Below are 24,526 nucleotides of genomic sequence, written 5' to 3'. Positions count from 1 at the left end.
AAAGGAACAGTCACGGAGTTCGACAGCATCCACTATGGATAAAATTCATTTAATATTCCGAGAACCACAGTTTCAAGAATGTGCCGAGGATACCAAATTTCAGGCATTGCCTCTCACTACGGACAACGCAGTGGCCAACGGTCTTCACTTAGCGCCTGAGAGCAGCTGCGTTTGTTATCAGTGCTAACAGACAAGCAACACTGGGTAAAATAGCCGAAGAAATCAATGCGAGAAGCACGACGAACATATTCGGTAGGACATTGCCCAGAAATCTGGTGTTAATGGGCTGTGGCAGCAGACGACCGACTTGAGTGCCTTTGCTAACAGCACGACATCACCTGCGTTGGACGCAAGACGACTGAGAAAACCCGTGGCCTGGTCAAATGAGTCCCGATTTTAGTAGGTAATAGCTAATGGTAGGGTTCGAGTGTGGCGCAGACCCCACGAAGCCATGGACCCAGGTTGTCAACACGGCACCGTGGAAACTGATGGTGGCTCCATAATGGTGTGGGGTGTGTTTGCATGGAATTGTCTGGGTCCTCTGACCCAAGTGAACCGATCGTTGACGGGAAATGGTTATGTTTGACAACTTGCACACCATTTGCAGCCATTCATGAACTTCATGTTTCCAAACAACAACGGGATTTTTATGGATGATAATGCGCCATGTCACCCGGGCGCAACTGTTCGCGACTGGTTTGAAGAACATTCTGGACAGTTCGAGAGGAGTATTTGGCGGCCCAGATCGTCCGACATGAATCCCATCGAACGTTTATGGAACATACATAATCCAGAGGCTAATTCGTGCACAAAATTCTGCACCGGCAACACTTTCGCAATAAAGTACGGCTATAGAGGCAGCATGACTCAATATTTCTGCAGGAGACTTACAAAGATTTGTTGAGTCCTTGTCACGTCGAGTTGCTGCACTACTGCATGATATTAGGAAGTATCCCATGAGTTTTGTCACTGTATAATGTCTGTGTATAATGCAACAGAAAAATATGCATTAGACAAAGAAAACCGGTAATTGGTCTTCGTGACAAGAACAGCAGCACGAACTGTTTGCCGGCCGTGGTAGCCGAGCGGTTCTCGGCGCTTCAGTCCGGAACCACGCGGCTGCTACGGTCGCAGGTTCGAATCCTGCCTCGACATGGATGTGTGTGATGTCCTTAGGTTTAAGTAGTTCTAAGTCTAGGGGACTGATGACCTCCGATGTTAAGTCCCATAGTGTCTAGAGCCATTTGAACCATTTTTGTACGAATTGTTTCAGCCATTGTCGAGCGTCAGGAAGATGTTGAAAAAACTGAACAGACTGACGCTTGGAGCAGACTCAAATTTTCTTGCGACTGCATATTTGCTAAGTTTCCAGAAGCATCTATGAGGTATCAGGAAATGTACTACAGCCGCCTACATATCGCTCGCTCAGGGATTACAGAGAGAACGTTAGATAATTGCAGTACTCTCAGGTGTGTTAAAGCAACAGTTCTCCCTGTGCTCGCTAATAACTGGTACGATAGGAAGTATCCTCCGCCATGCCCTTCACAGTATTCCGCAGATTTTAGATGTAGAATCGATGAATGAAAGCTCACCGAAGGAACAATGCAGATCGCAGCGCGTGAGTCAGGTACGGGAGACAGCAACCTGGCGCATGCGCAATAGCCACAAGTTGACGCAGGCGTACCACCAGAAGCGCATGCTATCTTAGGCGGAAGTCGTGACTCCTGGCTTGCTCTCGTGACAGTCTCGCCGCGTCACCCGACATGCATTGTGCGGAAGGCAGTAAGTGTAGTTCTAGTTTGTACATCAAATGGCTAAAGCAATCGCTGAAGGCTACTTTTGTAAAGTATACTAATAACCAGTCACGACTAGTGCAAACCTACTCATCATGATAATTACGGGAATTACTTCTAAATTACTTTATTACTAATATGAATTAACAGAAAAGCAGATACTTTTAAAAAAGCCACTTTTTTCCTTTTACACTATTGGGCTGCGTTTATATCTACAACTATACTCAGCAAGCCACCTTGCGTTGTGTGGCGGAGAGTAGTTTGCCGTTGTCACTTCCCCACTCTCCTGTTCCAGTCGCGAATAATTCGCGGGGAGAACGATTGCCGGTAAGCCTCTATGTCGGACTTGAATCTTCCTAATTTTATCTTCATAGTCTTTTTGCCAGATGTACATAGGAGGAAGCAATATATTAGTTGACACGTCTAGCAACGTACGCTCTCGGAACTTCTAACAATAAAACACACCGTGATGCAGAAGGCTTCTCTTTCAGTCTGCCACTGGAGCAAGTTGATCATATCTGTGACGCTTTCGTGCTTACAACGACGGTTGGAACTTAATGGCAACTATTTATTCACAACCGATACAGAAGAGTTACATGTTCGGAATCAAATCAAAGTCACAAGGTTCAAATGGCTCTGAGCACTATGGGACTTAACTTCTGAGGACATCAGTCCCCTAGAACTTAGAACTACTTAAACCTAACTAACCTAAAGACATCACACACATCCATGCCAGAGGCAGGATTCGAACCTGCGACCGTAGCGGTCGCGAGGTTCCGGACTGTAGCGCCTAGAACCGCTCGGCCACTCCGGCCGGCAAAGTCACAAGGACTTAAATCTGGGAGTATGGTGGATGGTACAGTACTTCCCAGTCCCATCGACCGAACAGAGCAACCACAGCTTGCGCTGTATGCGCCCGCGCATTGTCGTGCAAAGTGATGGGTGGGTTGCGCAGAAAGTGTCGCCGCTTCTTTCGCAAAGCTGATCGCAGGTGATGCTCCAAAAACGAACAGTAATACTGTGAATTGACGGTCTGCGGTGGAGGAACTTAATGCGTTGGTATAACATCATCACAGTCGCACTGCCGGCCCTGTGACCGAACGGTTCTAGGCGCTTCAGTCCGGAACCGCGCTGCTGCTACGGTCGCAGGTTCGTATCCTGCCTCGGGCATGGATGTGTGTGATGTCCTTAGGTTAGTTACGTTTAAGTATTTTTAAGTCTAGGGGACTGATGACCTCAGATGTTAAGTCCCATAGTGGTTAGAGCCATTTGAACCACAGTCGTACACGAGAATCACCATGACTTTAGACCGCTCCGTTCGCACCATCAACAGAGCAGGGTCTGCAGCTCGTGGTCGTGCGGTAGCGTTCTCGCTTCCCACGCCCGGGTTCGATTCCCGGCGGGGTCAGGGATTTTCTCTGCCTCGTGATGACTGGGTGTTGTGTGATGTCCTTACGTTAGTTAGGTTTAAGTAGTTCTAAGTTCTAGGGGACTGATGACCATAGATGTTAAGTCCCATAGTGCTCAGAGCCATTTGAACCATTTTTTTGAACAGAACAGGCTCTGCTAATGGTACACTACGCCTTCCACATCGCTGGCAACGGGTTCTACACAACGCTGGTGACTACTCTGAAGGACAGTAACAGGTGCAAACATGTAACTCTTTTGAATCGGTTGTGAATAAATAGTTGCCACTGTTTAAGTTCCAACCCTCGTAAATTAACCTTTAACGAAACGCGCTTCTATTCTTTAGATCCCCTCTATTTACACTATCAGTCGTGTCTGGTGCGGTTTGCATACTAACAAGCAATATTCAAGTGTTGGTCGAACGTATATTTTCTAAGCTACTTCCTTTGCTGATGTACTACATTTCCTCAGGTTTCTTCCAATGAATCATAGTCTGGCATCTGCCTTACTCACGGTTATGTGGTCGATCCATTTCAAATCGCTTGGAACACGTACTCTTATATGTTTTATGAAAGTAACTGCTTCCATTGATTCTTTTGTAAATAAGTACGCGGTCTGACCGAGAGATGGCAGTCGTTGTTGAAAAATATCTCAGTATTATAAAGTATACGATCTACGAAGCATATGTTTCAAGTTAGAAGACGCCACATTGTTTAGTACTTGTTTGGCAGCCATCAATAGTGAACGTTGTGAGTGAACTTGCGAAAATGGAGAAAACTGGTGATCGTTATGTGATACAATATTTTATTTTGAAAGGCCTCAGCACAGGCAATATTAAAGCTGAATTAGATGCTACTTTGGGAGAGTCTGCTCCTTCGTCGACAACAGTAGAATATTGGGTAGCTGAGTTTACACGAGGCCGTGCGAGCTGCCAAGACGACAAGACGAGCAACGCAGTGGTAGACCAAATAAGGTGACGACCCCAGAAATGGTGAAGAAAGTCCACAAAGCGGTTCTGTATGATCGTCGACTGAAAGTGCGCCAGCTAGCAGACATAGTAGGCTTTTCAAAAAGTGCAGTACATCGCATGTTAGCTGAAAATTAGAAAACAGTGTGCAAGATTTGTTCCGCGTTTGCTCACATTCGAGCAAAAACAGTGTCGTGAATATGTTTCAGTTGAGTGTTTAGCGAAGTTTCGCAGCAACTAAGCTGATTTTTTGCGCCGTTTCATAACCATGGATGAAACATGGGTCCACCACTTCACTCCTGAGACAAAAGAACAATCAAAACAGTGGACACAAATTGCAGAATCGATTCCATAGAAGGCGAATACCATTTCATCTGCGAGCAAGGTCATGGCGTCGGTTTTTTGGGATGTGCGTGGGATAATTTTCATTGACTACCTTGAAAGAGGAAAAACTATCAACGGCGATTATTATGCGAACATACTGCAACATTTGGACGAAAAAGTCAAGCAAAAACGGCCGCATTTGGCCAAGAAGAAAGTGTTGTTTGGTTCAAATGGCTCTGAGCACTATGGGACTTAACTTCTGGGGTCATCAGTCCCCCAGAACTTAGAACTACTTAAACCTAACTAACCTAAGGACATCACACACATTCATGCCCAAGGCAGGATTCGAACCTGCGACCGCCGGCCGCGGTGGTCTCGCGGTTCTAGGCGCGCAGTCCGGAACCGCGCGACTGCTACGGTCGCAGGTTCGAATCCTGCCCCGGGCATGGATGTGTGTGATGTCCTTAGGTTAGTTAGGTTTAAGTAGTTCTAAGTTCTAGGGGACTGATGACCACAGCTGTTAAGTCCCATAGTGCTCAGAGCCATTTGAACCATTCGAACCTGCGACCATAGCGGTCGCGCGGTTCATGACTGTAGCGCCTAGAACCGCTCGGCAACTCCGGCCAGCAGAAAGTGTTGTTTCTTCAGGACAGTGCACCAGCTCACAAGTCCGTTATTTAATGGCCAAAATTAATGAATTAAAGTTTTAATTACTACCTCATGCACCCTATTTGCTGATTGAGCCCCCTAGGATTATTTTCAGTTCCCAAACTTGAAAAAATGGCTCCGTGGTCGAAGATTTTCAACAAATGATGACGTGACATCGGCAGCTAATGACTATTCTGAGGAGTTAGACAGCTCTCATTATAAAAAGGGTATCGAACTTGTTGAACATTGCTGGGAAAAGTGTATAGACCTGAAAGGAGATTATGTTGAAAAATAAATACATTCTTTTTACAAAATTTTTGTGGTTTCTTTGTTGGGTTGGGTACTTAGGGGACCACCCTGATACGTTACATTTGTTTATTTTGAGGGACAATTGCAACTCCCTGCACCAAGCGTTGATACTCTGCAGTATTCCTTCATTTCGCTACAATTCTCCAGCTTCACGACTTCTGTGTATACTACAGCATCATCCGCGAAAAGCCTCCTGGAACTTCTGACGTTATGTAGTAGGTCATTTGTAAGTATTCTGAAAAGTAATGTTTCTATAGCACTCCTGTGGAGAATGCCCGATATTTCTCTTACGCCTGAAGGCTTCTTTCCACTCAGAATGACTTGCCGTTTTCTGTTTGCTAGAAATTCTGCAGTCCAATCACACAATTGATCGGATATTCTTTACGGTCGTATTTTTTTCGCTAGACAGCAGTGCGGAACTGTATCTAATGCCTTACTGAAAAGGAACAAGCCCTGTACTTGGGCGGCCGTATCTGCTGCTTCCTGGGACTCGGGGACGAACAGAGCAAGCTAGGTTTCACACGATCATTGCTTTCGGAACCCATGTTAGTTCCTACAGAGGGCATTATCGGCCACCAAAAATGTCATAATACACGATGGTACAATAGTTTCTAAAATTCTACAACTAACCGGCGTCAGAGAAATATTCCTATAGTTTCGTGTTTCTCTTCGACGACCCATCTCGAAAACGGGAATCGTACTGGTATTCCGCTAGGTCCAGTGGCTTTCCCTCTGTTGAGCGATTTCAGTTGCTTTTCTATCCCATGGTCACTTATTTCGATATCAGCCACTTTATCGTTCGTGCGACGATTTCAAGGAGGCACTACAATGCCATCTTCCTCTGTCAGTTTTGGAAAAACACTTCCATCTCCTATTTCATAGTAAACATTTATGTAACTTAACATAGATCACTATTGTTTTTGTTGATTGGTTTGGGGAGGGAAGGACTCAACTGCTGGATTATCAGTCCCTTTTTCCGAGGGCATGCCCCATATGAATCCTATCACTTAAGATCGGGGACACGAACAAAAGGCGTAAAACGAACTGTGTAACCACACAGAACGAGAAAACGAAAGAAGGAAGCCAAAACTGAAAACATTAACTGAAAGGCAAAAAGCGGTAGAAGGTGGTAAAACAGTATAGCAGATGGCTTGCGCTGGCTGATTGAAAGGACAAAAAATAATGAGCCAACCACTCTGCAATACGGATCACTATTGCCTGTATACTATTAAAGTCAAAATCTGTTTAATACAAACACAAGTGTTAAACGAAATATAAAAAGGACGTGTGTGTGTGAGTGAGTGTGGGTGGTTTCCAGCACAGCAATTTCACACATACGACCTGTTATCAGGACGTAAAAAATATGGTGGTAGAGCATCAAAATGGTTCAAATGGCTCTGAGCACTATGGGACTTAACATCTGAGGTCATCAGTCCCCTAGAACTTAGAACTACTTAAACCTAACTAACCTAAGGACATCACACACATCCATGCCCGAGGCAGGATTCGAACCTGCGACCGTAGCTGTCGCGCGGTTCCAGACTGAAGCTCCTAGAACCGCTCGGCCACACCTGCCGGCTGGTAAAGCATCCCTGGCTCCTCTATTTGTGGGGCTGTGGTGGGAAAGTGTAGATATGTAAGCATAATTCTGGTTATTTTGGCAGCCGAATTGGAGAGGATGTAAAATGCAGACCGGTAATGGTAAGAAAAGCACTTCTGAAGAAGCGAGATTTATTAACATCAAATATAGATTTAAGTGTTGGGAAGTCTTTTTTTGGAAGTATTATCTAGAGTGTAGTCATGTATGGAAGTGAAACATGGATGATGGTTTAGACAAAATGAGGAGAGAACCTTTTGAAATATGGTGTTACAGGAGAATGTTGAAGTTTGCTTGGGTACATCACGTAACTAATGAAGTACTGAAAATAATTGGGGAGACAAGAAATTTGTTTCACAGCTTGATCAAATGAAGGGATCGCTTGATAGGACACATTATGAGACATCAAGAGATCACCAATTTAGTACTGGAGGGAAGTAAGGGGGTAAAAATCGTAGAGGCAGACCAAGAGATGAATACAGTAAACATATTGAGAAGGATGTATGTTGCAGTAGTTATTCGGAGATGAAGACGCTCGCACAGGATAAAGCAGCATGGAGAGCTGCATCAAACCAGTCTTAGGACCGAAGACCACAATAACAACAATTCAGGAATCCCTGGAGCAGTACCTACAAAACTTGGAACACTTACGGCTTCCTGTGGTAAAACATATTCTGTTGGGGAAGATATGTCTAAGCCCTTAGGTGTGACGCGAGAGTTCAGAGTGGATGGCATGTAAAAATAATCAAAATGAACTAAATTACTGTCGAATCCTCAGGTTTCGTTGTTTGGTAAGCTGATGGTAGCAGACCCGATGATATTTTGCCACTGGGAATTTGAGAAAGGTTGAGGGAGTATTTACGTTTGAGTACGTTTGTTCTACAGTCTTGCTGTTTAATTTCAGGTTCATGGCAAGAGGGATGTCGAATGCATTTCTAGCAGGAAAATTTAGAGTGAGAATAACTACCGTATCTCTTATTGTCAGCAAGGTTTTATCGGTGCTGTAGCAAAAATTACAACTGTTGTCTATGAACCCACAATCGGCACAAGAATTCGAAGAAATAGCTGTTATGTTCTATAAGAAATGAGCGTTCCAGAAATGTCTAAGTTCAATCAGTGGGGAACATATCAGAATTCTTAGCTCTAAGTGATCAGTCTCAAAGTTTCGTAATTATAAAAGCTACTCCTCAATAATACTGCAGTGTATTTGCACATTGCAAATACACTTTTGCGGAAGTCAGGGCCATGTGGAAAACAAGTGCTGAAGGCAGTTTCAGGAGGTACGTACTGAACGATAAAATGGCATAAGATATGCTTGAATTCCTGTGGGCGACTTCCTCCCAAGTACTACTATCAAAGTCCCCTTTGTCTTCGTAGGAGATGAAACTTGCTCAAACTCGGACACCTGATTATAGATTGTGCCAGGAAAAGTCTTCATCATTCGAAAAATAGGTTTAACAAAGCCTTTTAAGGACTCAGAAGAATGGCTGAATGTGCATTTGGAATTGCAGTAGCACACTAGCGAATATTTAGAAAAACCGATTGAAACGAAAGTTGAGACAACAGAGCTTATTGTAAAAGCTCTTTGTGTTTTATATAATACCGCTGTAGGCAAAGAGAATACACTGATCGTTACGTACTACAGAGACATACTTCCTGTAGTTGGCACATCAAGAAGGAACAATGCAGATTTTGTAGAGGCTATCGACACAAGAAATCTGTTTCTCTGTCCCTTACTGAAGAAAATATTGTCTGATTAAATAAAAGAATATTAAAGTGTAGCTTACGTGTTTCACATTATATAGAAACGTCTTTTCTTTGTTAGTCCAATACACAGCGGTTGTGATGTTGTGTATGACTCTAGTACCAGACGGCTGTGCGTTCAAAAACGGCTGAATTAACTGCCTTTTTAATATCGTAACCGAAACTGTTTCCACAAGTTCGCAACAAAAAACACTGCTCGAGAAAGCGCGCAACGAGGAGAACTCAAAAACGGCGCGACTAGAGTGGCCTTGAAGCAGCCAATCACGGCTCACGTTTCAGGACGGGCCCCCGATGGTCGCTGCTGGAAAAACAAACCAGTCTGAGTTTACATCGTCGACTGGCGTGAATCTTGGCGGGCAGCGATGCAGCAGGTTAAAAGCGCTGGTGAGTTCCAGTGGGATTTTGTTTCATCATCGCCAGGCAATGCCGCGAAGTGCGAGCAGCGAGGCTGGCAGCTTCGCCGTCGGCTGGTAATCGTTTCCGTGTTTCTATTTATCTTCTGTGTTACACCGCAGTTCTGCCGTGGAGATGCATTTGACGGCTTAGCAGAGCCCCAGATTCCCACCTGGTGACCAAAACCGGAACTAATTTTTTCCCAGCATAAATCGGTTCCACGTTAATGCATTAGCATATCTACCACGTTTCGCTGCTGTACGATAATCATAATCAAACGGTAGTTATACAACAGCGAGTACGATCTTCTGCAGTGGAGCACCAGTTACTGGTGTCAATGTTTAGCCTGCTTAGGTTCTCCTTGAATTGTTCCTTAAAGCGATTCAGAGGAATACTGCTGATCCTTCTACCTGTGTTCACTTTAGTATACAAAATTATTGGCGGAAATCCATCGTTTTTCATTAGCTAGAGACAACGAATTCGCCTGAGTTGGTGTCTAATGACGGTGGCTTCTGTACTGTTCATCTTCGCCTTTTGCACATCTGTACTTGATATGAAGTCATCCCATTTGATGTTCATAACGCATCTAAGCTACTGATAGTTGAAGCGCTCTAGTTTCTTAAGACAAGTTAGCTCCCAGGTTTCGCAACTGTAGAGCAGGGTAGAATCAACAATGTCTCGATACCCTGTCAGTTTGGTACATAGTGTCAGGTCTTTATTCAGGAAGACCCAATGTCTGAGATGTCCAGCCGGCCGGTGTGGCCGAGCGGTTCTAGGGGCGGTTCTAGGCGCTCGGGCATGGATGTGTGTGATGTGCTTAGGTTAGTTAGGTTTAAGTAGTTCTAAGTTCTAGGGGACTGATGCCCTCAGATGTTAAGTCCCATAGTGCTCAGAGCCATTTGAACCATTTTGAGATGTCCAAGTGCAACATGGGCAGCACACGTTATGTTCTCCACGTCCGTTTCCGATGAGCAATTAGATGATTATATACCTCCCAGATAGAGGATGCGAGCTACTGGTTCCAAAGATGTGTTAGAAATATGGATATTGAAATTTGGAATAGCTGTTCTGCGATTGCCTTTGTTTTTGGGATGGTGAAGGTCAGCCAAGATCGTTTTTTTGCACTACTGAAACAACTTACGATTGCTGCCTCACAGGGGATTGAGGTGGAGACGCATTGTCATCTGCATGTTGCAGTTCAGATGCGTAGGTGTTGCAACGTACTCCTACTCTAATAGATGGATTTCCTCCTTTCCACTGTCTTCTACAGGGTGTTAGAAAACTATTCCATATTTTGAGAAGCGGCAGTATGGACTGCAAAAAAAATGGCTCAAATGGCTCTGACCACTATGCGACTTGACTTCTGAGGTCATCAGTCGCCTAGAACTTAGAACTAATTAAACCTAACTAACCTAAGAACATCACACACATCCATGCCCGGGGCAGGATTTGAACCTGCGACCGTAGCGGTCGCTCGGCTCCAGACTGTAGCGCCCAGAACCGCACGGCCACTCCGTATGGACTGCAACAAGACAAAAGTGTCACGTAAACAAGGGCTCTATAATGTATACCTTAGCGGTATGATATGAGCACTTATCCCCCCCCCCCCCCCCCCCCCATGAATCATGGACCTTGCCGTTGGTGGGGAGGCTTGCGTGCCTCAGCGATACAGATAGCCGTACCGTAGGTGCAACCACAACGGAGGGGTATCTGTTGAGAGGCCAGACAAACGTGTGGTTCCTGAAGAGGGGCAGCAGCCTTTTCAGTAGTTGCAAGGGCAACAGTCTGGATGATTGACTGATCTGGCCTTGTAACAATAACCAAAACGGCTTGCTGTGCTGGTACTGCGAACGGCTGAAAGCAAGGGGAAACTACAGCCGTAATTTTTCCCGAGGGCATGCAGCTTTACTGTATGATTACATGATGATGGCGTCCTCTGGGTAAAATATTCCGGAGGTAAAATAGTCCCCTATTCGGATCTCCGGGCGGGGACTACTCAAGAGGATGTCGTTATCAGGAGAAAGAAAACTGGCGTTCTACGGATCGGAGCGTGGAATGTCAGATCCCTTAATCGGGCAGGTAGGTTAGAAAATTTAAAAAGGGAAATGGATAGGTTAAAGTTAGATATAGTGGGAATTAGTGAATTTCGGTGGCAGGAGGAACAAGACTTCTGGTCAGGTGACTACAGGGTCATAAACACAAAATCAAATAGGGGTAATGCAGGAGTAGGTTTAATAATGAATAGGAAAATAGGAATGCGGGTAAGCTACTACAAACAGCATAGTGAACGCATTATTGCGGCCAAGATAGATACGAAGCCCACACCTACTACAGTAGTACAAGTTTGTATGCCAACTAGCTCTGCAGATGACGAAGAAATTGAAGAAATGTATGATGAAATAAAAGAAATTATTCAGATTGTGAAGGGAGACGAAAATTTAATAGTCATGGATGACTGGAATTCGAGTGTAGGAAAAGGGAGAGAAGGAAACTTAGTAGGTGAATATGGATTGGGGCTAAGAAATGAAAGAGGAAGCCGCCTGGTAGAATTTTGCACAGAGCACAACATAATCATAACTAACACTTGGTTTAAGAATCATGAAAGAAGGTTGTATACATGGAAGAGCCCTGGAGATACTAAAAGGTATCAGATAGATTATATAACGGTAAGACAAAGATTTAAGAACCAGGTTTTAAATTGTAAGACATTTCCAGGGGCAGATGTGGACTCTGACCACAATCTATTGGTTATGACCTGTAGATTAAAACTGAAGAAACTGCAAAAAGGTGGGAATTTAAGGAGATGGGACCTGGATAAACTAAAAGAACCAGAGGTTGTACAGAGATTCAGGGAGAGCATAAGGGAGCAGTTGACAGGAATGGCGAAAGAAATACAGTAGAAGAAGAATGGGTAGCTTTGAGGGATGAAGTAGTGAAGGCAGCAGAGGATCAAGTAGGTAAAAAGATGAGGGCTGGTAGAAATCCTTGGGTAACAGAAGAAATATTGAATTTAATTGATGAAAGGAGAAAATATAAAAATGCAGTAAGTGAAACAGGCAAAAAGGAATACAAACGTCTCAAAAATGAGATCGACAGGAAGTGCAAAATGGCTAAGCAGGGATGGCTAGAGGACAAATGTAAGGATGTAGAGGCCTATCTCACTAGGGGTAAGATAGATACCGCCTACAGGAAAATTAAAGAGACCTTTGGAGATAAGAGAACGACTTGTATGAATATCAAGAGCTCAGATGGAAACCCAGTTCTAAGAAAAGAAGGGAAAGCAGAAAGGTGGAAGGAGTAAATAGAGGGTCTATACAAGGGCGATGTACTTGAGGACAATATTATGGAAATGGAAGAGGATGTAGATGAAGATGAAATGGGAGATATGATACTGCGTGAAGAGTTTGACAGAGCACTGAAAGACCTGAGTCGAAACAAGGCCCCCGGAGTAGACAATATTCCATTGGAACTACTGACGGCCGTGGGAGAGCCAGTCCTGACAAAACTCTACCATCTGGTGAGCAAGATGTATGAAACAGGCGAAATGCCCTCAGACTTCGAGAAGAATATAATAATTCCAATCCCAAAGAAGGCAGGTGTTGATAGATGTGAAAATTACCGAACTATCAGTTTAATAAGCCACAGCTGCAAAATACTAACACGAATTCTTTACAGACGAATGGAAAAACTAGTAGAAGCCAACCTCGGGGAAGATCAGTTTGGATTCCGTAGAAACACTGGAACACGTGAGGCAATACTGACCTTACGACTTATCTTAGAAGAAAGATTAAGGAAAGGCAAACCTACGTTTCTAGCATTTGTAGACTTAGAGAAAGCTTTTGACTATGTTGACTGGAATACTCTCTTTCAAATTCTAAAGGTGGCAGGGGTAAAATACAGGGAGCGAAAGGCTATTTACAATTTGTACAGAAACCAGATGGCAGTTATAAGAGTCGAGGGACATGAAACGGAAGCATTGGTTGGGAAGGGAGTAAGACAGGGTTGTAGCCTCTCCCCGATGTTGTTCAATCTGTATATTGAGCAAGCAGTAAAGGAAACAAAAGAAAAATTCGGAGTAGGTATTAAAATCCATGGAGAAGAAATAAAAACTTTGAGGTTCGCCGATGACATTGTAATTCTGTCAGAGACAGCAAAGGACTTGGAAGAGCAGTTAAATGGAATGGACAGTGTCTTGAAAGGAGGATATAAGATGAACATCAACAAAAGCAAAACAAGGATAATGGAATGTAGTCGAATTAAGTCGGGTGATGCTGAGGGAATTAGATTAGGAAATGAGACACTTAAAGTAGTAAAGGAGTTTTGCTATTTGGGGAGCAAAATAACTGATGGTGGTCGAAGTAGAGGGGATATAAAATGTAGGCTGTCGATGGCAAGGAAAGCGTTTCTGAAGAAGAGAAATTTGTTAACATCCAGTATTGATTTAAGTGTCAGGAAGTCATTTCTGAAAGTATTCGTATGGAGTGTAGCCATGTATGGAAGTGAAACATGGACTATAAATAGTTTGGATAAGAAGAGAATAGAAGCTTTCGAAATGTGGGCTACAGAAGAAGGCTGAAGATTAGATGGGTAGATCACATAACTAATGAGGAAGTATTGAATAGGATTGTGGAGAAGAGAAGTTTGTGGCACAACTTGACCAGAAGAAGGGATCGGTTGGTAGGACATGTTCTGAGGCATCAAGGGATCACCAATTTAGTATTGGAGGGCAGCGTGGAGGGTAAAAATCGTAGAGGAAGACCAAGAGATGAATACACTAAGCAGATTCAGAAGGATGTAGGTTGCAGTAGGTACTGGGAGATGAAAAAGCTTGCACAGGATAGAGTAGCATGGAGAGCTGCATCAAACCAGTCTCAGGACTGAAGACCACAACAACAACAACATGAGCACTTGCTGATCTTCACTGCGCCGGCCGGGGTGGCCGAGCGGTTCTAGGCGTTACAGTCTGGAACCGCGCGACCGCTACGGTCGCAGGTTCGAATCCTGCCTCGGGCATGGATGTGTGTGATGTCCTTAGGTTAGTTAGGTTTAAGTAGTTCTAAGTTCTAGGGGACTGATGACCTAAGATGTTAAATCCGATAGTGCTCAGAGCCATTTGATCTTCACTGCTGTGATACACATCTCTTCTACCAGAAGCTATCTGATACTACGGAAGAGCTACAAAATGCAGTAAACAAATGAGAATATATTTGTCTGTTATTGTCCATGGATATAGCATACAATAAACATCTGTTAATGATGTTACTTTAAACCGTATTCACAGTTCTGGGTAAATGTAACGTATACATTACTTCTGGTGGAACCAGTTTGTGGACTAATATTTTGTGAAATACTTTTACATTGCTGTTTTGTCTTTGCACTTACCAGCATAACGGAAGCCTATTATTCCACACAGAAAATGGCAGAAATGATGTTCTGTTATCGTGTGGTTAATGGAATCAATGGTGAAAGATCACGTCTAGCATTTACTGTGTGGAATGATAGGCTTCCATGTTGGTAAGTGCAAAGATAAAACGACAAGGTAAAAGTATTTCAGCCGCGCGGGATTAGCCGAGCGGTCTTAGGCGCTGTAGTCATGGACTGTGCGGCTGGTCCCGGCGGAGGCTCGAGTCCTCCCTCGGGCATGGGTGTGTGTGTTTGTCCTTAGGATAATTTAGGTTAAGTAGTGTGTAAGCTTCGGGACTGATGACCTTAGCAGTTAAGTCCCATAAGATTTCACACATTTAAAAAAAAAAGTATTTCATAAACTACTGAAAACATAAGCTGGTTCCGTTAGAACTAACTTAACTAGGCTGTGAATACGGTTTACAGTAACAATACTAACAGATGTATACGTCATGCTTTATCCATGGACAGTAGCAACAGGAATGTGTCATTTGTTTACTGCATTCGGTTGGTCGCTCATAATAGCAAAGAGTTGGCAGTAGAAGCGATGTGTTTCACAGTAACGAAGACGAACGAGTGCTCATAGTTCTTAGGGTATGCATTTTAGACTATATATTTACTGATTTTTTTTCTTTTTTTTGGTCCGTATTATCGGCTGGCAAAATATGGAATACTTTTTATAACACTCTATTTAAGAGAGGCCAGCGCCTGGGAAAACAGTTAATATACTGATAAATTACAGAAGCAGTGGTTAAAGAGGTGCGTTTTTGTTTTGGTTTTTAATATTTGCAGGTATTCGATTCTTGCCTGCTTTCTGTCCGTAGACTGTTAAGCTTTTCAGGACTAAATGGAATGAAATATTACTTTTGAATACATTATGGGAGTGACAGTGATCAATGTGTTACAAATATTTACTATTAAAAACAGTCTTGATCACGATTTATTTATTAAGGTGACCGGTAGTGATTCTCCAGCAGAAAGAGGTTCTTACTTAATGGTCTGAAGATGACCACAGTAGTGGTCGAAACCGGTCACCTTAATAAATAAATCGTGATCAAGACTGTTTTTAGTAGTAAGGAATGAAATATGTTTAGCTATGTCTGACACACGCGCATAATTATGGAGCTATGTCGCTGACGTCAGTCTGACGTAAAATTATGGAAGACGACCAAGTACTAACCACAGTACAGAAATATATACATCTAACATTCCGTGCGGCATACGACAGAAAGTTGCAAATGTCCTGAAAAACACAAGATTAAAAACTGGATTCACTCCACCTAAAAACTACGACAGAATATAATACATAATACAAAGTGTGATCAAACGATGCTTATTCAGGTTCTGGAATGTAGCATGTCAAGACTGTCCCATGTTCTTCCCGAGACAAACAGGTCGAGATTTCCACAGCAGGTATACAGAGCGCATTAGAGCCTACGTACGTAGTAATCACACAACAACAGCAATAGCCGCACAAATACACATTTGGAAAAGCAGAGCAAAACGTATAAGTACGTCACAGACTAAATAAAGGTCATGAAACGAATGTGTCACAAGAACTGGGGATACATCCCCACTACAAAAAGTATGAAGATAAAATAGTGAATGAAGAACTCGAAAGCAACAGAGTGAATTTCTTCAGATGTTTCGATAGTTTCCGTAAACAAGCAAAATATACGAGGGCGGTTCAGAAAGTAACCTCCGATTGGTCACAGTGCGGGTTGTGGGGGGAGTAGCGACGCCATCTGTGCGTTCACGCACTCAACAGGTCAGTCGGCATCAAGCCGTGGTCGAGTGAACGTCGTACCTGCGCTAGTTTAGTTTTTGTGGCAGTTTGAAATGTGTGCTGCAATAGAAAACCCCGCCAAATGTGAAGTGCGTGCTGTCATAAGATTTTTTACAGCCAAAGGATATTCTGCAGCAGCTATTCATCGTGAGCTTTGTGCCGTGTACGGACCAAGAGTTATGAGTGAAGGAGTTGTCCGTGAATGGGTACGTTTATTTAAAAGTGGACGAGAAAACGTTCATGATGAAGAGAGGAGTGGTAGACCATCATTGGTGACTGACGAACTCGTTCAGACAGTTGATGCAAAAGTTCGTGAAAATCGACGTTTCTCAATGTCGGAGTTGTCTACTGGTTTTCCACAGATTTCTAAGACTCTCTTGTACGAGATAGTGACAGCAAGATTGGGTTACCGTAAGTTCTGTGCACGATGGGTGCCCGAAATTCTTACCGACCACCACAAAACTCAAAGAATGGCCTCTGCATTAGACTTTCTGTCACGTTATGAGGACGAAGGAGAACCATTGTTAAACAGAATCGTGACCGGTGACGAAACCTGGATTAAGTACGTGGACCCTGAGAGAAAAGAACAATCAAAGATGTGGGCACATTCAAATTCGCCTACCAAACCAAGAAAAGCCTCGCAAGATTTTTCTGCCAGAAAACTGATGGTAACGGTGTTTTGGGATGCCAAAGGGGTGTTGTTGGTTGAATTCATGGAACGTGGTACGACCATTAATCAAGACGTGTACTGTGAAACAATAAAAAAGTTACGACGGGCTATACAGAACAAACGTCGTGGTATGCTGACTTCCGGTATCGTTTTTTTGCACGATAACGCCCGTCCTCACTCTGCTCGCAGAACAACGGCCCTTCTTGAGTCCTTCAAGTGGGACGTTATCAACCATCCACCTTACAGCCCAGACCTGGCGCCAAGTGATTATCACCTCTTCATGCATTTGAAGAAATGGCTCGGGTCACAGCGGTTTGATGACGACGAAGAGCTCAAAGATGTGGTCACAGGCTGGCTCCAGGCACAAGCGGGTGATTTTTATGCAGAAGGAATTTCAAAGCTTGTGAAGAGATACGATAAGTGCCTCAATCGCTATGGAGACTATGTAGAAAAATAGTGCAAAGATGTAGTTGTAAGATGTATATATTAAAATACTTTTATTTAACTTGGTGTATTTTTTAAAATCAACCGGAGGTTACTTTCTGAACAGCCCTCGTATATTATTCAGAGAAAGAAACACCGTTGTAGCTAATATACACGTAAATAATGGTTTTAGATTATAGATGGAGAACGCCCTCTGCAGCATATTATAGCGTATGTATTCTGTGGACGATCTATAGCAAATGCATTGATAAGCCAACATTATGACCAGTGGCCACCGCGACGCTAGATGCTGCCTGATGGCGTTGCAGGCACGCGACACGGTAACAAAAGTGTGTAAGCGGGACAGACACGGGCGGGGATTACGCTAGCGAACATGTGGGCTCCATAAGCGGCTTTCACAAAGGGAACATTACTACTGCGCAGAGCATGTGGACGAGTATCTCGAAAACGGGGAAATTGGTCGAATGTTCACGTGCTACGGTCGTGATATCCGCAGAAAGAGGTAGAAGAACTAAGCACTAAATGGTTGGACGCCCACGATTCTCCACAGAACGTGGGATTCGGTGGCTTGCCTGTTCTGTAAAGTTCTATGCTGATCTGTGGCATCTCTTCCCAAAAGAGCACAATACCGGTGCACGCACAAGTGTTTCGGAGCACACCGTTCACCGGACGTTGTTGAATATGGAGCTCCAAAGCAGACCACCCGTAAGTGTTGACTTGCTGCCCAACGAAATTGTCAATTACGACTGTAGTGGGCGTGGGTCCATCGGGATTCGACCATCGATCGATGTAAACGTGTCGGCATTTCGGGTGAATCACATAATTGCTACACTAAGTCGCTGGTCGTCCCCACAAAGCCTTCATCGAGATGAACGGTGGCTCGCAACATGCAGCGCGCCACGGACGAAGGCTGGTGGGAGCAGTATTATGTTGCGGGAGACATGCCCCTGCGCTTGCATAAGATCTGTGGTAGTAATCGAAGACACGCTGACAGCTGCCAACCACCCTCGTTCAGCACTTCATGCGTGAAGTCTTCCCCGACCACGATGTCACCTTTCTGCAGTGTCTCCGAGCCAGAACCGTGCTGCAGTGGTTTGAGGAACACTATAGTGAGCTAACGTCGATGTCTCGGCGACCAAATTCACCTGATGTAAATCCTATTGATCCCTTATGGGTCGCTATCGGGTGCCATTACTGCATATGCAAATCAGCGGACAGTTAGTTAGACGAATTAATGTAGACATCTAATGCCACATATCTTCACAAACCTACCAACAAACTGTCGGATCCCTGACATGCAGAATCACTGATGTATTGCGTTCTAAAGACGTAAAAACATGCTGTTAAGCAAGTGTTCCTACTGCTTTGGCTCATCTGTGTGTTTCTGTTGACACACTATAAAGAGTATTTCAGAGTCTTTGCGACAAACGTGAAGGAACGATAGATCGAGTAACGGGTAATAGATTTTCTTAGAGGCAAAATGTTCGTTGATACGTCCTGGTGATGCTAGTCATTGTTCAAGCCTGGTTACGCTCTATGGAGTTGGCATGACGTAGGCACCCTGCAGCGTGGAAGACTGAAAGCCTAACAAAATTGATGTTCCCGATTCGTTTCTAAAATATATTTCTGCGCTTAGAAACACTCATTCTTATGGTTTTCTTGTTGAAAATCACTCTATAAGTTTACTGGGGTAGGTACTACGCTGTACACTAGTTAGTAGACCCTCCTACTTTTATGAATCTCGTCGTCCCAGGGCCGACTAATGCTAAAGGATCACCTGGGAAGCGTCAGTGAATTGTTTCGAGCAAAAGTGACGTGGTATATCACCCCTAGACGTTTGTCGCAAAGACTTTGAAGCACCCTGTCTATACGTAACATATCTTTGTGACTGTTTCTGCATGGGACTTTGTGATTTTAACACGTGCTTTAGAACGTGGACTGTAACAGTTATGCATTATGTGAATGAGTTTCTACATAACAAAGCAAGAAGAAATTCGCACACGAAACTTACTCTCAATCTGTAGAGAAAGATACATCAGTAATTGCAAAACTGCGCAAATTTACATTACAGTGAAGTCACCCAAAACTGCCAGACAGCACGAAAAAACTTACGTAATACTGTGAATTATTTCCCAAAACGCGTCGGTAGAAGAGAAAATGTTACTGGTGGAAGCAAAATATTACTTTATAACAAAAGAAGTCATTATGGGTGCAAGTTTTGTTCAAACGTGTTACAACATTAATGGAGAACGCAAATCTTCTCTATGCGAGTCAACATCGATTCTGCAAATACAGATCTTCTGAAAATCAGCTCGTCCATGAGATTCAGAGGGCCACAGACAACAGCGCTGAGGTGGTGCCGTGTTCTTCGACTTCGGGAAGGCATTCGATACAGTTTGCACTGTCTTTTAATGAACAAAATACATGCGTTCACGTACAGGACGGTTATAATTAAACTTTCCCTACTTGAGATGTCCCCCATGAAAAGTTATCGTAGAACAACGAAACTTTGTTACAACATTTGTTAGGATATGCAGAAGACAAATAACGAATAAACCGTTGAAAGAAACGCATAATAATTTCCACATGAAAGAGTTCAACTCTGATAATCTTGGTTGTTACGGAGTGTGGAACGATCGGCCAATGATTTGGTTTGCTCCCGGGAGACGCCAAACGCTAATTGCGCACCAGATTGTTGAATGCTGGACGCAAAGTGCGATCTCCCAGTAGTGCTCGAGCTGTGTCAACTGCGTTACTACAAAGACAACGGATCTGAATCCTCCCATGTGGCACCTTCGAAATGTGCTGTGAATAATTGTGAAATTGTATCCATATAAACTTCGCATTACTCACCAACTTTCGCCACGTGACACAGACATTCGAGTACACTTTGCTTTTACTTTACCTGCAAGGGAGGAAGTTGATGACGTGTAGCCTTGGAACATTTTGTGGAGTGAAGAAGCACACTTTGCGCTCGCTGGGGCAGTAAACGATCATAATCGTTGTATTTGGGGATCGTCACGGCCAACGAACGTGCATAATGTTCCCCTGCATAATCAACGCGACACTGTGTGGTGAGACTTCACGGCACAGTTCGTGATTGGTCTATTTTTCTTCGAGGAACTCAGGTCTCAAGGACCAAGTATATGCAGTGTGAAAGGATACTGTGATCTGCTTCGCCGGCCGAAGTGGCCGTGCAGTTCTAGGCGCTGCAGTCTGGAACCGCGAGACCGCTACGGTCGCAGGTTCGAATCCTGCCTCGGGCATGGATGTGTGTGATGTCCTTAGGTTAGTTACCTTTAACTAGTTCTAAGTTCTAGGGAGCCGGCCGCAGTGGCCGTGCGGTTCTAGGCGCTGCAGTCCGGAACCACGGGACTGCTACGGTCGCAGGTTCGAATCCTGCCTCGAGCATGGATGTGTGTGATGTCCTTAGGTTAGTTAGGTTTAAGTAGTTCTAAGTTCTAGGGGACTAATGACCTAAGATGTTAAGTCCCATAGTGCTCAGAGCCATTTTAAGTTCTAGGGGACTAATGACCTCAGCAGCTGAGTCCCATAGTGCTCAGAGTCATTTGAACCATTTTGTGATCTGCTTCGTCAACATGTGACCCCTGCTCTGCTAGAAAGAGGTGCTTTGGACTCAACTGATGCACGATGGAGCTGCACCTCACATTGTTCGTGAGGTCGCTCGGTTACTCAGTAACGCATATTTAGAGAAAAACGAATCATTTGCCGATCGTTCCAAACTGCGTTATTAATAAAACACCGGATTTGAACTCTCTCATATGGCAACTAAAATGTATTTCTCTTCCCCATGTCCTAACAAATATTTTTATAAAGTTTCGTTGACCTACGATCACTTTTTATGGGGAACTTCTCAAGCAGTGACAGTTTAATTATGTCCTGTATGATCTGGTGAATTCAGTCGGAAGATCCACGAGGCTCTTCGCGGACGATGTTTTTTAACTATGGAGGAGTTGCAACTCCAGAAAATTTAGTTTTTGGTGTTCTCATTGACTTTAATTCCCTTTTCAAACTTTATCTTCGGGTTTCTTTCCTGCTTGCTCATGTACAGATTGAATAAAGTGCTGGGTACAGTACAATCTTCCCTCACTCTCTTCTCAGCTGCTGTCTCTTTTCATGTCTCTCACCACTTAACTATATATTGGTTTCTGTACAAATTATTGATAACCTTTCGTTAACTGTATCTTTCCCACGATAATTTCAGAATTTGTGCAATGTGTATTCCAGTTAAATTATCATAATTTCTCTCTAAATCTTCGTATGCTATAAATATGGGCTTTTCTTCCTTCGGTCTATCTTCTAAGAGAATTCATTGGATCAGCATTGCGTCGGATGTTTCTGCATTTCTCCAGTAGTCAATTTATGCTGGGTCGCCTGGGTCGCATTGTAACTCTCTGTCCCTCCTCAGGAACGATAGATTCGACTACATAACCCTACGTGGAGGTAACTACAACGCCGGAAAAAAATGCATCACCCTCAAGGACAAGGTAATTTTACTGACAAGTGGGGTGACATACAGTTCTTCATTGTAGGAGTATATGATAACAAATGCAGACCAAATGAAAAATTCGTCACAACAAACGGTGTCCAGTCACATAAATTCACAGTGTGGCCCCCTCTGGCTGCAACGCAAGCGTGTACTCTCGCACACAAACGATCGTACAAATGCCGAATTGCATCCTACGATAGTTCGTCTCAATCATATTGCGACTTTTGTTGCAATTCGACAAAAGTTCTTGCAGGCCCTGGGGGATGAGTAAGTTACCGCTTCGTCATGTGACATACCTGTTTAATTGGCGAGAGATCTTGCTGGTCAGGGCAGCTGTTCTACATCATGAAGAGCAGTTACACTGTCCTGCTGTCCGCCCCGGTAGCTGAGTGGTCAGCGCTACAGACTGTCAATCCTAAGGGCCCGGGTTCGATTCCCGGCTGGGTCGGAGATTTTCTTCGCTCAGGGACTGGGTGTCTTGTTGTCCTAATCATCATTTCATCCCCATCGACGCTCAAGTCGCCGAAGTGGCGTCAAATCGAAAGACTTGCACCAGGCGAACGGTCTACCCGATGGGAGGCCCTAGTCACACATCATCATCATCATCATCATCACTGTTCTGCTGAAAAGCATATCACCTTCCCTTCGAAGAAATGGCAGTAGCGCGGGAACAGTAGCCTCTGCAATGTAGCAGGCACTGGCTACCTGACCCTGCAGAAACGCCAAATGTGATCGCGAGTGGTAAGTGACGGCCCACCACACCATGCAGCCAGGGATGGAACCTGTGTATCGAGGGTGAATACACTCTGAAATACGGCATACACGTGGATGGACTCTGGAATACGAAAAAAGACGTGGACGTCTGTCACTCGAATACAGACAGAATGTACTGACTTCACTAAAGACTACAGACTTCCACTCCAGTCTCCAGGCAACTTCTTCACGGCGCCAGAGTACCCATGCGTGGCAGTGTCGTTTTGTCAATGGTAGCCTGGGCAGAGGCACATGTGGTTTTAATCCTGCTGCAAGCAGACGGTTCTCAGTGGTTCCTGATGTCAAAGCAGCTACAGCTGCCCAGATTTCGTGACTGGATGATGTACGGCCGTCCACCGCTACTCGCGCAAAGCGTCGATATTGACGTGTGTCTGCACTACGTGGACGTCAACGTAGTTGCAGGTTTGGAAGCGTTCCACAGACCACTATTGAAAGCAGCGACACACCGCTTGTACATTGTGCCCAACATATGCAACAACTCGTCGATATGTCCATCCAACTTCCCACGGGCCCACAGTGTCAGTCCTTTCAAATGGCCGAACCTTTTCAACACGCGTACGTTCTCGCCGGTGGGACATGTTGCAAACGTTCACCTCTAATCTCAGCACAATTATTGCATGCAGAGTCGAAACCGAGGTTTCACAGTCAGGCGCCCTGAGAGCCATCTGATCGCCGATGACTGTGACCAATGAATCACTAACACCACAACCCCTCTGTATGAACACTGTAAGTAGGCTGTTTAGGTTTTTATGTTGGTAATGCCATGTAGTGCTGTGTATGAAAATCGCTGACTGCGCTGTGCGCAGTCTGTGGCTGGTTGGACTCACTGTTGGAATATTCGATTTGTAGTGTTGGGCAGTTGGATGTGAACAGTGCGTAGCGTTGGGCAGTTGGAGGTGAGACGCCAGCAGTGGTGGTTGTGGAGAGAGAGATACCAGAGTTTTGAGAAGTTACTATAAGCGTACGATCTGAACGTGTGTCCGCCAGAAAAAGGAAATTTATAAACATCGATGTTATGAATTGATAGATATACACTACTGGCCATTAAAATTGTTACATCAAGAAGAAATGCAGATGATAAACGAGTATTCATTGGACAAATATATTATACTAGAACTGACATGTCATTACATTTTCATGCAATTTGGGTGCATAGATCCTCAGAAATCAGTACCCAGAACAACCACCTCTGGCCGTGATGACGGCCTTGATAGCCTGGGCATTGAGTCAAACAGAGCTTGGATGGCGTGTACATGTACAGCTGCCCATGCAGCTTCAACACGATACCACAGTTCATCAAGAGCAGTGACTGGCGTAGTGTGACGAGCCAGTTGCTCAGCCACCACTGACGAGACGTTTTCAATTGGTGAGAGATCTGGAGAATGTGCTAGCTAGGGCAACAGTCGAAAATTTTCTATATCCAGAAAGGCCCGTACAGGACCTCCAACATGCGGTCGTGCATTATCCTGCCGAAATGTAGGGTTTCACAGGGATCCAATGAAGGGTAGAGCCACGGTCGTATCACATCTAAAATGTAACGTCCACTGTTCAAAGTGCCGTCATTCCGAACAAGAGGTGACCGAGACGTGTAACCAATGGCACCCCACCATCACCTCATACCATCACCCATACCATACTGTTCGTGCAGATGATTGTTGTCTTGCAGATGTCCCCATCTGTTGACTCAGGGATCGAGACGAGGCTGCACGATCCGTTACAGCCATGCGGATAAGATGT

The 24,526-nt window shown here is 44.3% G+C and overlaps 1 protein-coding gene across 3 annotated transcripts in view; it reads left to right on the top strand.

Moving 5' to 3' along the window:
- The first annotated feature begins 1,723 nt into the window (after positions 1-1,723).
- The window catches only part of LOC124612536 (acidic mammalian chitinase-like), a 67,021-nt gene continuing 44,218 nt past the window's right edge, over positions 1,724-24,526 (top strand). Inside the window, exon 1 of one of the 3 annotated variants that reach the window (XM_047140804.1) lies at positions 1,724-1,782. In XM_047140804.1, the coding sequence (XP_046996760.1) occupies positions 1,764-1,782 (19 nt within the window). In that variant the 5' untranslated portion in view covers positions 1,724-1,763. Of the gene's footprint in view, positions 1,783-9,138; positions 9,280-24,526 lie in introns of those variants that run through there. The other 2 variants (XM_047140803.1, XM_047140805.1) reach the window with 2 other exon arrangements.

Source organism: Schistocerca americana, chromosome 4, assembly GCF_021461395.2.
Source record: "Schistocerca americana isolate TAMUIC-IGC-003095 chromosome 4, iqSchAmer2.1, whole genome shotgun sequence".
NCBI lineage: Eukaryota > Metazoa > Arthropoda > Insecta > Orthoptera > Acrididae > Schistocerca > Schistocerca americana.
The sequence above is the reverse complement of the archived record's forward strand: the minus strand, read 5'-3'. Positions and strand labels throughout refer to the sequence as shown.